This window comes from Gallus gallus, chromosome 3, assembly GCF_016699485.2.
Source record: "Gallus gallus isolate bGalGal1 chromosome 3, bGalGal1.mat.broiler.GRCg7b, whole genome shotgun sequence".
In the NCBI taxonomy this organism is placed as follows: Eukaryota; Metazoa; Chordata; class Aves; order Galliformes; family Phasianidae; genus Gallus; species Gallus gallus.
The window spans coordinates 36,908,304-36,920,424 of record NC_052534.1 but is presented as its reverse complement, the minus strand read 5'-3'; the positions used below and the strand labels follow the sequence as shown (position 1 = coordinate 36,920,424).

Genomic DNA, 12,121 nt, shown 5'->3' with positions numbered 1-12,121 from the left:
CATTGTCCTACTGTACATGAGAAATATAAGCAGGCTGTTTAAGTAGCTTTACCTAGAACATCCTTTCTAGCCCTAATTTAGTCAAGCTGAAAAACAAGGTGCAAAAGAGGAGCCCATGTCTTGTAAAATTTGTGTGAACACTCTTTAGCTATATAGGTATCTACCTGTGCATACCATTAAACAATTTCCACATTGTTCAACAAAATTATGCAGGTAAATATCAATATGTTGCCAAAATATCTGTAAATAGGCACCTCAAGATTTATGATCTTGCAAGATTGGTCTGTTAAATTGTTTTTTGCCCCCATAGTTACAAAGTGAATTGACTGCGTGAAATCCTGACCGCATTTAATTCTTGGCAAAACTTCTGCTGATTTCAATGGGGGCAGGATTTTACTCTCTACTGTAGAAATAAGACACAAGAAGGAGGGAAAAGTAAAAGTTTTGTTCATATTTTGTGGCCAGCTGTACATTATGATATTGATTGCCTTAAATAGTGTTTTCCCAGCCCATCATAAGCAAAGCGAAGCCACAGCTCTTAAAGACACACTTCCTGCCACTGATGGATAAGCTAAAGAAAAAAGCAGCAGTGGTTGTATCGGATGAAGAGCATCTAAGAGCAGAAGGCAGAGGTGACATGTCGGAGGCTGAACTGCTCATCCTAGATGAGTTCACCACTTTGGCACGGGACCTCTATGCCTTCTACCCTTTGTTGATTAGATTTGTGGACTATAACAGGTATGTGGAGAGGAATAGCTTAATAAATCTCATAAAATCTTGTTTATTGATACCATATTTTATCCCTTGGTATGCCCACTGCTGAATTGAAGTAGCTTTTACTCAGCCTGCAAATCTTAAAGTTGATCAAGCTGATGCTTTACAGCTCAGAATAAACTAGAGCCTTTTTCAGAAGAGGAAAAAATAGTAGGTCCAATATAAATGTGATAAGTTACAACTAGGTTTATAAGAATTTTAAGAGTTCTGAAATAGGACATCAAAAAGTCACTGCTAACAGAAAGGATTTGCATGCTTGGTTTTGTTGGTTTTCATCCATGAAAAGTGTTGAAAACAGTGTTCAATTATAAAGCCAATAAGGATCATCAGCATTTCTGCCCTTTTACCAAATTTTAGGGCAAAATGGCTGAAAGAGCCCAACCCTGAAGCTGAAGAATTGTTCCGCATGGTGGCTGAAGTCTTTATTTACTGGTCAAAGTCTCATGTAAGTAATTCCTTGGTAAATATATTTTAAGGTAGTTTTTTTCTATTAGGCTGTCAATTGTATTAGTCATTTTATTTGAGAAAACACAGCTAATGTCAGAGTTGAAAATGTAGCTGTGGAGGTAGTAATGACTTTATTTTTTTCAAGCTTCTTAAATGTCTGCCTAGTTGGTGGGGGAGGGGGGGGGGAGAGGGTTGATGGGTGCTTTGGTATCATAATAACAATGACTGGATGTTTTTTGTGTATTGTATTATTGTATAATTACTATTAAGCTGATCTAGGCCTATATCCTTGCCATATTTTTGATCAGCTTCAAAACTGTTTTATAACCTGAATAAATGACAGCTATATTAGAGATAGTTGTCTCAAAAAAAAAAAGGACTTTTTGTTAAATTGTACAGTCTCCATGCTTGAGCCTCTAGACAGAGTTACGATAAAAATTACTTTGAAAAGCTCCTCAACAGCAAGAAAGTAGAAAGGCTTTCTGAAGGAAGTGCACAGCTCTACTCATAGTGACTTAATTTGTGTTGCAGCACAGATTTTAATAAATGTTAAATGTATGTAATTCAATTATTAAGCATAGGTCTATAGCTGGATTACATAAATAGAAGCTAATAAGCTGGTATTCTAGGAGCAAGAAGCAAGTACATCTTAAAAGCAATCTCCAAATAAAATATTTTTCCTACATGATACTACTTAATGTTTGATGAAGTATCTCTTCTTAACAGCACTTCTACCAAATATAGAATCCTTGGTTCTCAAGTCTAATTTCTGTCGTGCAAGAACCAATGAGTCTGGATTAAGACTTAATTAGGCACTGTCACTGATGGTGCATAAATGAAAATAAAGTATGATTCATGCAGTTACTGGAGCAAAAAGAAGAAAAAATCAAAATTGAAAGAGACTAAATAATTTCAGGTGTTTGATCTTGTTATGGACTGTTGTCTGCACTGAATTTCTTTTCTGCCATAATGTCAGTTTTTTCAAGGTTCAGAAGCAAGATGCCTTGTTATTTTTGTAGTTGTGTCTGAATTTGACTTTTAAGATTTATTATATACATTGCTATACTTGCTTTTATTCTATAGATCACCAAATTATTTGTGTATTCATAAGTTCAGAGTTTTATTTAAACTTATGTATCTAAATAATATTGGATCTTGTAATTGGAAAAATTGGAATGGATGGCTCATTAGTAAAGGAAAACCTAAACAATTTTTTATAGTGAATTAGAGATTTTTATCATGTCTGTTTCAAACCCAGATAAATATTTCCTTTTCTCTGGTGTGGAAAAATCACAATGACAACACAAAACCCTGAGCCATGTAACATAAATAAAACTAGAATTCAGTCCTGTTCTTGATCATCCATTATATTTTTCTGTCCTTGTCTTATTTTTGTGGCTTTTATAAATTCCTAATTCATCTACATTTTAAATTTTATCTGTATACTCTCCTCATATATTGTCTGTGCTTTCAGCTGAGATCTTCTGTGTGTTTCAGAATTTCAAAAGGGAAGAGCAGAACTTTGTGGTACAAAATGAGATCAACAACATGTCCTTCCTGATCAGTGACACCAAATCTAAGATGTCTAAGGTAGCGTAAACATTTGTTCTCTTTGCAAAGTAGAAGGAGACAAGAGGACTCCAGAGAAGGATTGTTATTATTTTAATATTTTTGACCACTTCTAAGAAGTTAAAACACTGGGTTGAGAAGCAATAGGTAATCATTTGAGAAACACAGTTGGACTTCTAAGATACTGGTGCAAAGTATTTGCAATAACAGCTATTTCGCTGCAAAGGAAGTAAGGAATTTAATTTGTCAAGCCAGAAATAAGTATGAAGTGGTTATCTCAACTAACTGTTTAATAATAGATTTATTTAATATTTGAGATGTTGTATTTTATTTTCTATCTTCTTTTATGGTATAGGCAGCAGTTTCTGACCAAGAGAGGAAGAAGATGAAGCGGAAAGGTGACAGGTACTCTATGCAGACCTCTCTCATTGTGGCAGCGCTGAAGAGATTACTTCCTATTGGCCTAAATATTTGTGCTCCTGGAGACCAAGATCTAATTGCACTGGCCAAAAACCGATTCAGCATGGTAGGTGCTCACGTGGCATTTCTAAAAGAAGAAATATTAGACTAATGAAATTTTTCAGTATTTTCCCTCACTCTCATTTTTACAGTACAGCACAAATACTATGCAATCTATTTTCCTAAAAGAGCACTTTGATCAGGAAATGCTTGATCGTGTTTCATGATAAACAAGGCTATATACAGAATATTCTAGACTTCTGTGTTTCTTGTCATTGCTCTTCTGACTTTCAAATTCCTAGACGAAATGTCTGCTCTTGCTATTTTCCAGTGTCTTCAGCCTAAAAAATGAAGAATTAAGGCTAGAATTACAAGTGGATCATTCATATTAATTCTACTTGATATGTAATCTTTCATTTTAATGCTGCTGTATAAATATAGTTAGAATTCTTATTCATAATCAAGACTAATTTTGCTGTGGTGATGATAGTAGTAATCTCTGCATTGTTCTCATATTGGAGGCAAAAGATGTTTGAACTTGTCCGTGTTTAATTTCTAAATGATCAATAAATTGACAGAGATAACATTCTTAAAACAGTTATTTCTTTCTCTTAATTTTTAATGCTAAATTGTGTTTATTATGTTTTGTGAAGTTTATATTTGGAAATGCATGTAAGAACTAAATGTTGATTTCATTTGGTCAAGCTTCATTCAAAAGTGTAGTGTGTGTATATTTGTATATATGTGTATGTATAAAACAGTATTTTTTAATTCAAATTTAGTCTGTTGAGTTAATGTGAATAAATATGAGTGGTGGCATTCAGAACATGTTCTTGTGAGTTTTGAATATGGCTGCCTCATTCTTAAAGACATATTTCCAATGAAATTTTCTTCACTTTTCCTTATTTTTTTCATTGTCAATTTTAATTATCTGGACAAAACCCAAGCTTAATGTTTATACACCACTGCCTTCCATGCGTGATTCACATCATTGATAATTTCTTGACAGAAAGATACTGAGGATGAGGTACGAGATATCATTCGCAGTAATCTTCATCTCCAGGGCAAGGTAATTTATATGTATTTGTTAAAGTTACAATCTTTCTTTCGTTGAATTAATTTATTGGTACCATACAATGACAACCTACCTCAGATATTTAGGATTACTTGTAACCTCTTTTTCTCCTCTGTCAGGTAACTTTTTAATTTCAATATTTAAATGTTAGTTATTTAAGTGCTTATGTATGCATTTTGTAATATAGTCTGTAGCCTTCTGTATCCCTTTGAACACAATTAATATGAAACTGGACATGTAAACAATGTCTATCACAGTTTAAACTCTACCTTCTAATTATTTGAGATGTTACCTTATATCAGTTTGAAGTGAAAAGGGAAAGGAAGCTACCACTTTTGCATATTCTGTGAAGTAAAAAAATCACTATGTTCTGTCCCTATTTTTCAGCTCATGGAGAAGAAAATATTTTTGAAGCAGTATAGATTATTTTTTTCATTGAATTCCAGTCTTAGCTAATCTGTAGTACACATTCATTGATTTTCTTGTTGCAAATTTATAAGGATTGACTCCGATTTTCCTCATTTTAAATGAGTGGAAAATAACATTCTTAAATGGAACCACACAGTATTTAGCTAACAAAGCCAAATAGCTGTTGTATCTAGCTTTATTTTGTAACTTCACTTTATTTGATATCATATTGCTTTACTAGCTATGAAAACTCTGGTTTTAACCTGTATAGAAATGTTCTGCCCATTTAACTATGGGCAGAACAGAGCATTCCTAGGGTTTCAAAATTTCAATTTATTGTTACGTTTGTTGTCTTTATGTGGTTTATTATCTATTTATGAGTTGCTGTTTCTCAGTGGCTTGATATATATCTTGTCCTGAATCATTTAGTGCTGATGTATTCTGGAGTTCCAGGTGAAGATGTGTCTAATTTAATTAAAGATACAATGACTAACATTAATTCAGTACTTACAGTCAGTTACTCTGCAACTCTCTGATGTCATTAGTATTTGGTCACTATATCCTGTGACAGAATTGAGTACACATCAGATGTAGTCAGATATTGTGCCTCCTGTTAAAAAAGACAGTGCTAATGTGCTATATGAATACACTGCCCTTTTGCACATGATGCAGTTGGATATAAAAAAAATATAAGTTGGATGGTCTTAGATAGTTTCAATTATTATTTAATGTTACTAGTTAATATGTAAATTAGTTGTAATTATGTTTGTGTAAGGTGGCTCTTGGAACAGAGGAACCTATCACTATGGAAAGTCTAATTTTCTTTCAAGGAGTTCTGTTAGCATAGCAGTGGTCTCTCTTCAAACATTGTTTTCCTGTTGACCACTTTTGTTTCTCACCAACACTGTGTTCGGTCATTTGTATTATATGTGATTTATCTTGATTTCTTTTTGAAAACAACATTTTTTAAGAAAAATCTTTATATATATATATATGTATATAGTGTATGGCAAACTAGTATACAGATTGTAAGGTAAATAGGTATACAGGTATAGGACCAGAGACATTATCATGTTACAAAGGAGTAATGAAATAAAGAGCTTACCTGTGTACTGGGCTCGCCAAAGGACTCCAAGAGGAGTGATCTCCAGAGAGACATCCTTTCTCCCTGGGAGTCAGCCCCTACATGGGGTCTACGAGGTCACTCAGGTGAAATTGCGTTCACCTGTGCCTCTGCAGCTGACTCAGCGGTCGCCTCAGGTGGTCAATCAGAGGTTCAGGCCATGATTCAACAGTTCCCATACAATATAGTTATAAATCTTTAGCTATAAACGTCTATCTCATGCATTTGTCTACCTTTGTCTGCATTTGTCTTCACCATGTTTCTGTCTTTCCTTTCCTTGCATGCCTGCATGCTGTTACTTGGTACTGAACCTTTTATTTCAAGAAATCGATGATGAAACTTGCATTCATTTTGATGAATGGATGAAGCTCAAGTCACTAAAATCTTCTTCCAGCCATTCTAATTCACACCTTGAAATGTCAAGTACTCATACTCTTAGAAAATTACTTATACAAAAAAACCTGTACCTTGACAGAATGTGAGTAGTCCTCAGATCAAAATATATCTCTCCTTGTGCTTAAGAAGTCTTTTATGGACTATCCTTCCATGATGATGCAGTCAAATACTCACATGACTGTGGATGTGACAGTTGTTAAGAAATGGAAAAGCCAAAAGATGGAAGAAGAGACTGCCAAATGTAGCTTTCTAGGTTGTAATAAGCTATTATTGAGCAACTGTGTAAGTTTATAATCATTCCTGGAACTCCAGTAAATTATGTATTAGAAGATGTTCTGTGGAGGTCAATGAGCATTATCGTCTCTTTTTAGACACAAATTGACATCTGGATCCATAGAAATGTTTTAGACAAGTAAGTGCTGAGTGTAAGCGTTATTCAGATTTGTGGGGCTTAGTCTCCCACATGCTCTAGTAATCCAGTGTCACTTACACCTAAATTGCACAGTCAGAAATTGGATCACTGATCACAGCTCTCAGTAAAATGGTTAATGCATTCCATTTGTCTTCAGTGCCATTGGCACAAAAAGTAGTTCTTTCAATGTGTGTTTCATTGGTGTTGTATAGCATGAGCACTGAGGAGACAAAATATTCAAAAAAAGAAATGGATAATGATAAAATTGAGAATAAGAAATCACTAAAATGGAGAAAACTAAATATAAAGAGAAAAATTAGAAAGTGTTTTGCTTCATACAGCTTTTTATAATTTGTAGGTCAATCAGCAAATACATCTTCATCTTTCATAAATTAGCATTAAATTTTTTAGTTATCAGTAAAAATGGGATTTTCTAATAATTGAATATAGTTTAAATGTAAAAAAAAAACAAACAGAAATAATACTTATTTCTGTGACTTGTACTCATAACTGAAAAGTAAGTAGTTACAAATAACAAAGCAACAATTTCATTGTTTCACTTAGTTTAATAACTGGAAAGTCAGTGCATAAAATTCTGTTTATCTACCTCATATTCATTACTTTTCCTTAGATAGTATATTCATCACTGATAATAGTTGGTCCATGATCATTTGCTCTTTATATAATTATAATAATTTTAGTTCCTTGAAAGCTGTTAACAAATATTGCACAAATCAGTTTATAGTTTTGTTTCTTATGTTATCCCAGTCAACATAGTGTGCACTGTGTGGATTAGCCATTTAAGGGTATGTTTCAGTAATAGAAGGTATTTGTTTTGTCCTTTTAAACAATTTCTGTATTAATTAAACTGGTTATCCCTCTATTTTGGACATTTTGCCTTGTTTATGTGTGAAATTTTTTTCCCTGCAGCTGGAGGATCCCGCCATTAGATGGCAGATGGCACTTTACAAAGATTTACCTAACAGGACTGAAGATTCATCAGATCCAGAGAAGACTGTGGAAAGAGTTCTTGATATAGCTAATGTACTGTTTCATCTGGAACAGGTTAGGGATATTTTCCCAATTGCATTGCTTCTTACCCTAAACAAAAGTGTTGTACTTTCACTTGACATATTTAATTTTATATTCTTTTTTCTTTCAATTTGCTTGCTACTGTTAACATACTTTCCCTTGTGGTTTTTAATGCTATATCTTGCGATCATATTAATCATGTAATGGTTTTTCAGCAGCTCTAACAGTCGTTTATTTGGAAAAGGTCTAGTAAACATCTATGTTTCAGTTTCTTTCTGGTATGTTGCAGTTAACAGGAAGTGATCACTAAGTTGTCCCTGCACAAAGAAATGCAAGTAAAAAACAACAGGATTACTGAAAAATATCTTTTTTTTTTTTTCCAAGATTCTTTCTCTTCCTTTGAGATTCTTCAATTATTCTCGTTATTCTTCAAATAACAGGAAACTTAAACTATCTGCATTGTTTGAAGTTGCATATTTCAGCTATATTAAGTTGGAAAGTCAGATGAAATACAACTTTTATATTGATACCTTTAGAGAGCTATTTACTATATACCAATTAGGAAAAAGTCTAAGTGTGTACTACAAATCAAAGATTACTTGAAAAGTTTAGTTTTCACATTTTACTTAATGAACTGCTATGTATTGTTCACTTTTCTGTGGTTTCAATATTTTGTTGGCTTTTTTTTTTTTACTACTTCGTTTAGTTATTTGTTTTTCTGTGTGTGTGGTTTTTTTTTTTTGGTTTTTTTTTTTTTTCGGCTATTAGTTTAGAGAGTTTGTTCCATAGTTTTATTTCTCTTCTGTAGAAATTTGCCCAGGTGTAGTTGTGCTTTCTTTCTTTCTTTCTTTTTTTTAAGTTTTGTTTTGTTACATTTCCTTTATTTTCTTACCAAAAATTGACAATCCTATGTCTTTATAATATTATGTATTATAATGAACACTGGGACCGTTTTTATGATAATCTGAAGTAGTCCTTTGTTCTCCACATACAGTCAGTCTGACCTTATGTTACTTGCAAAGATCAGTACTTCAGCTATTTCTTTGTGTTTTCTTTCCATGAACTATTAATTTATTTGTTTTTATTGTTTTCAGAGATCTGCTTGTGTAGGCCGAGGCTATTTCTTCTGGGAAAGTATAGAGAATTTTATAGTTGTTTGTGAAGACATTACTAATTATCTAACTTACACATTTGGATTTGTCTGACTTCTAAACTGCTAGTACTGACTTTATTGTGTGTTTGCAGTGATTACTTTTCTATGTTTTCTCATGACAAACTCATAACTTGCTTTTTATCTTTTGAAAGGAAGTTATTTTAGAATGTCACCATTTAATCTTACAAGTGCAATTTCGTGGTTTTACTGAATGCTTTGTGACATTTTTAGTCTGTTTAATTAAATGTTTATTGTCTAACTGTGAATTATTTTTTGTATTTCACTAAACTAGTGAAGTTATCTTTGATAACTATGTTTTCATGTTTAAATATTGAGTGTTCATAAACGTTATGACTATATATTCTAAGACAAAATATTTCATTTTATTACAAGTGAGAATCCCCAAGTCCTTCAGCTAATGCTAATTTCCATTGACTGTTCTGATGTTGCTGGGAGTCAGAAAAGCTAATATTCCACTAGCAGAACTGTCTGAAAAATAAAGTAAAACTCCCCCCCAAAACCAATTCTCTATCAATTTCTCACCCTCAACCTTATTGGATTTGTGAAGGTTAAATCAAATCAATTCTTATTAAGCAGATGTGAAGTAAATCACAAAAACCATGAGCAGACCATTCAAAAGGATTTCATGGCCTACAATCATTGTTCCCAGTTATCCAGTTAGGCTATGCACTTTAGCATGCTGTTGGTCTTCAGGACCACAGTGAGAAACAGGTCTGTTGTATCTCTCCTGTTGGGGCTGTCTACTACCTGGTCCAGGAAGTTATCCTCAGTGTATTCCAGGAGCCACAAGGATTGCTTACAGCTTGCCATGCTAATTTTCCAGCAGATGTCTGAGTGGCTGAAGTCCTCCAGCAGGACCAGAGCCTGCGATTGCAATGCCTCCTCTAGCTGGAGGAAGAAGGCTTCGTCAACAGGCTCTACTTGATCAAGCAGCCTGTAGCATACACCAGCCTCAAGGCTCCCTTTTTTGCCTCAGCCTCTAAACTCTTACCTAGTGGCATTTGACTTCCTCATGGCCATTCTTCAGGAGCAGCTCTTCACACTATTCCTTTCTCTCCCTTCCTTCTCTTCTTCTACATCTGTCCCTTCTGAACAACTTGTAGCTACCAATAGCCACACTTCACTCATGGAAATCATCCCAACAAGTTTCAGCTGCAGTGTGTGGTTTTCTATGATATCTATATTCATAAAAGTGATTTAGTTCTAAGTAAATCACTGTACCTATGTCTTATTTTAAAATATAATTCCTTTCCACTGTAGCTGATCATGATAAACATTACAAATAAAAGCCTGATGGTATTTAGAAAAATTCCCTCTGGGCCAGTGTAGAGGTGTGCACTCTAAGTATGTAAGGAGTTGTGTACAAAAGAAAGAAAGAGTGAAGTTTCTCTGTACTAAAATGTAAGATTTCCTAACAGGTGGGCTTGATGATAATACTCTATCTGAAAGATCTAAGAGTTAGGGTTAAGTAAAGAGGGGAACATCTATGCCATAAAAGGGAAGAGAGAGTTTAATTTTATGTTGTTTTTTTCTTCTTTTTAATTTATCTCATCACTTGAACTCTGTCTAGAACATATTTTCCCATCTGTAATTTTTCTGTTACCTTTCCAGTTGATTTGTTATCTAGCATTTTTGTTGTTATTACTATGCTCAGGGAGTAGAGATACCATGACATTGTTTATTTTTCCATATATATTTTATATAACAGGTTGAACATCCTCAGCGGTCCAAAAAAGCAGTTTGGCATAAGCTGCTGTCTAAACAGAGGAAAAGAGCAGTAGTTGCTTGCTTTAGAATGGCACCATTGTATAACCTGCCAAGGTAAGAGCTATATCTGTTCTATCATTGCCAAATGTGTTTGTATACATATAATGCTATTTGGTGAGATCTAAAGGAAGAAAAATATGCAAACCAATGCCTGAGAAACTACGTAGTAGTGTATGTTTTATATTGCTTTCTTTTAATAGATCTAATTCCTTTCTTCTTATATAAATTCTGAAAAAAATGGCAAAAAATGTCATTTTAAATTTGTGGTTCTCTAATCTTGAACTTGTTCCTCCTTTTTTTTCCCATTATGCTCTCTTTTTTGAAAAGTGGATGCCTTTCACAGAAGATAAATAGAAAAATGGTCATATTGGGTCACTGTATTATAATCTTAGGAGATGAATTTCATCCTAAAATATAGTATAACTCTGGTTATGTACTTTTTAGGAAAGACAAGTTTGATATGCAAAATAGTTGAGGGTCTCTTTATGTGAGAGAGCAATTGGAATGAATCAAGCTCTGCCTAGGGATGAATGATGATCAAGTTGAGAGCTTATGGGTGAGAATAAAGGGGAAAGTTGACACCATTGTGGGTGTTCACTACAGGATGCCTAATCAAGAGGAGGAAGTTGATGAGCCCTTCTACAGACAGCTGAAAGCAGCCTCATGATCCCGGGCACTGGTTCTAATGGGGGACTTCAGTCATCCTGATATTTGCACACTGCCAAGCATGCACGGTCCAGGAAGTTCCTGCAATGCACTGAAGATAACTTTCTGATGCAGGTGGTGGAGAAGCCAACAAGGAGAAGGTGTGCTGCTGGACCTTGTTCTTACTAACAAGGAAGGTCTGGGTGGGGATGTAAAGGTTGGGGGCAGTTCAGAATGTAGCTATCATGATATAGAGGAGTTCAGGATCTTGTGTTGAAGAAGCAAAGCAATAAGTAGGACTGGAACCCTGGACTTCAAAAGAGACAAATTTGACTTTTTCAAGGACCTACTTGGAGGTATCCCATGGGTAAGAGCCTTGTAAGGTAAGGGGACCCAAGAGAGTTGGTTGACGTTCAAGTACCACTCCTTCCAAGCTCAAGATTGGTGCGTCTCTAAGAATAAGAAATCAGGAAAAGGTGCCAGGAGACTCATGTGGAGGAGCAAGGAGTTCATGGAAAAGATCAAATAAAAAAAAAGCAATTCTACAGAACGTGGAAAAGGGATCTGGCCTGTTGGAAGGAATATAGAAACATGGTGGGATGCCACAAGGAAGGCTAAGGCCAACTTGGCATTAAATCTGACAAGGGAGGTCAAAGCAATGAGAAAGACTTCTTTAAGTGTGACAATAGCAAAAGGAAGACTAGGGAAAATGTGACTGCTGCTGAATGAGGTGGGTGCCCTGGTAATGGGCACTGAGAAGGTAGTTACTGAACACCCTTTTGCTTCAGTTTTTACTACTAAGACTGTACCTTGGGAACCCCAGATCCTGGAGATAAAAGA

At 34.6% G+C, this 12,121-nt stretch overlaps 1 protein-coding gene across 12 annotated transcripts in view; it reads left to right on the top strand.

The window, feature by feature from the left end:
- The window catches only part of RYR2 (ryanodine receptor 2), a 361,102-nt gene that overhangs the window by 287,800 nt on the left and 61,181 nt on the right, over nucleotides 1-12,121 (top strand). For all 12 annotated transcript variants that reach the window (XM_046939481.1, XM_046939480.1, XM_025149037.3 and 9 more), the window contains 7 exons: nucleotides 498-738; nucleotides 1,132-1,219; nucleotides 2,719-2,811; nucleotides 3,146-3,316; nucleotides 4,259-4,318; nucleotides 7,594-7,728; nucleotides 10,578-10,690. In XM_046939481.1, the coding sequence (XP_046795437.1) occupies nucleotides 498-738; nucleotides 1,132-1,219; nucleotides 2,719-2,811; nucleotides 3,146-3,316; nucleotides 4,259-4,318; nucleotides 7,594-7,728; nucleotides 10,578-10,690 (901 nt within the window). The remainder of the gene's footprint in view (nucleotides 1-497; nucleotides 739-1,131; nucleotides 1,220-2,718; nucleotides 2,812-3,145; nucleotides 3,317-4,258; nucleotides 4,319-7,593; nucleotides 7,729-10,577; nucleotides 10,691-12,121) is intronic.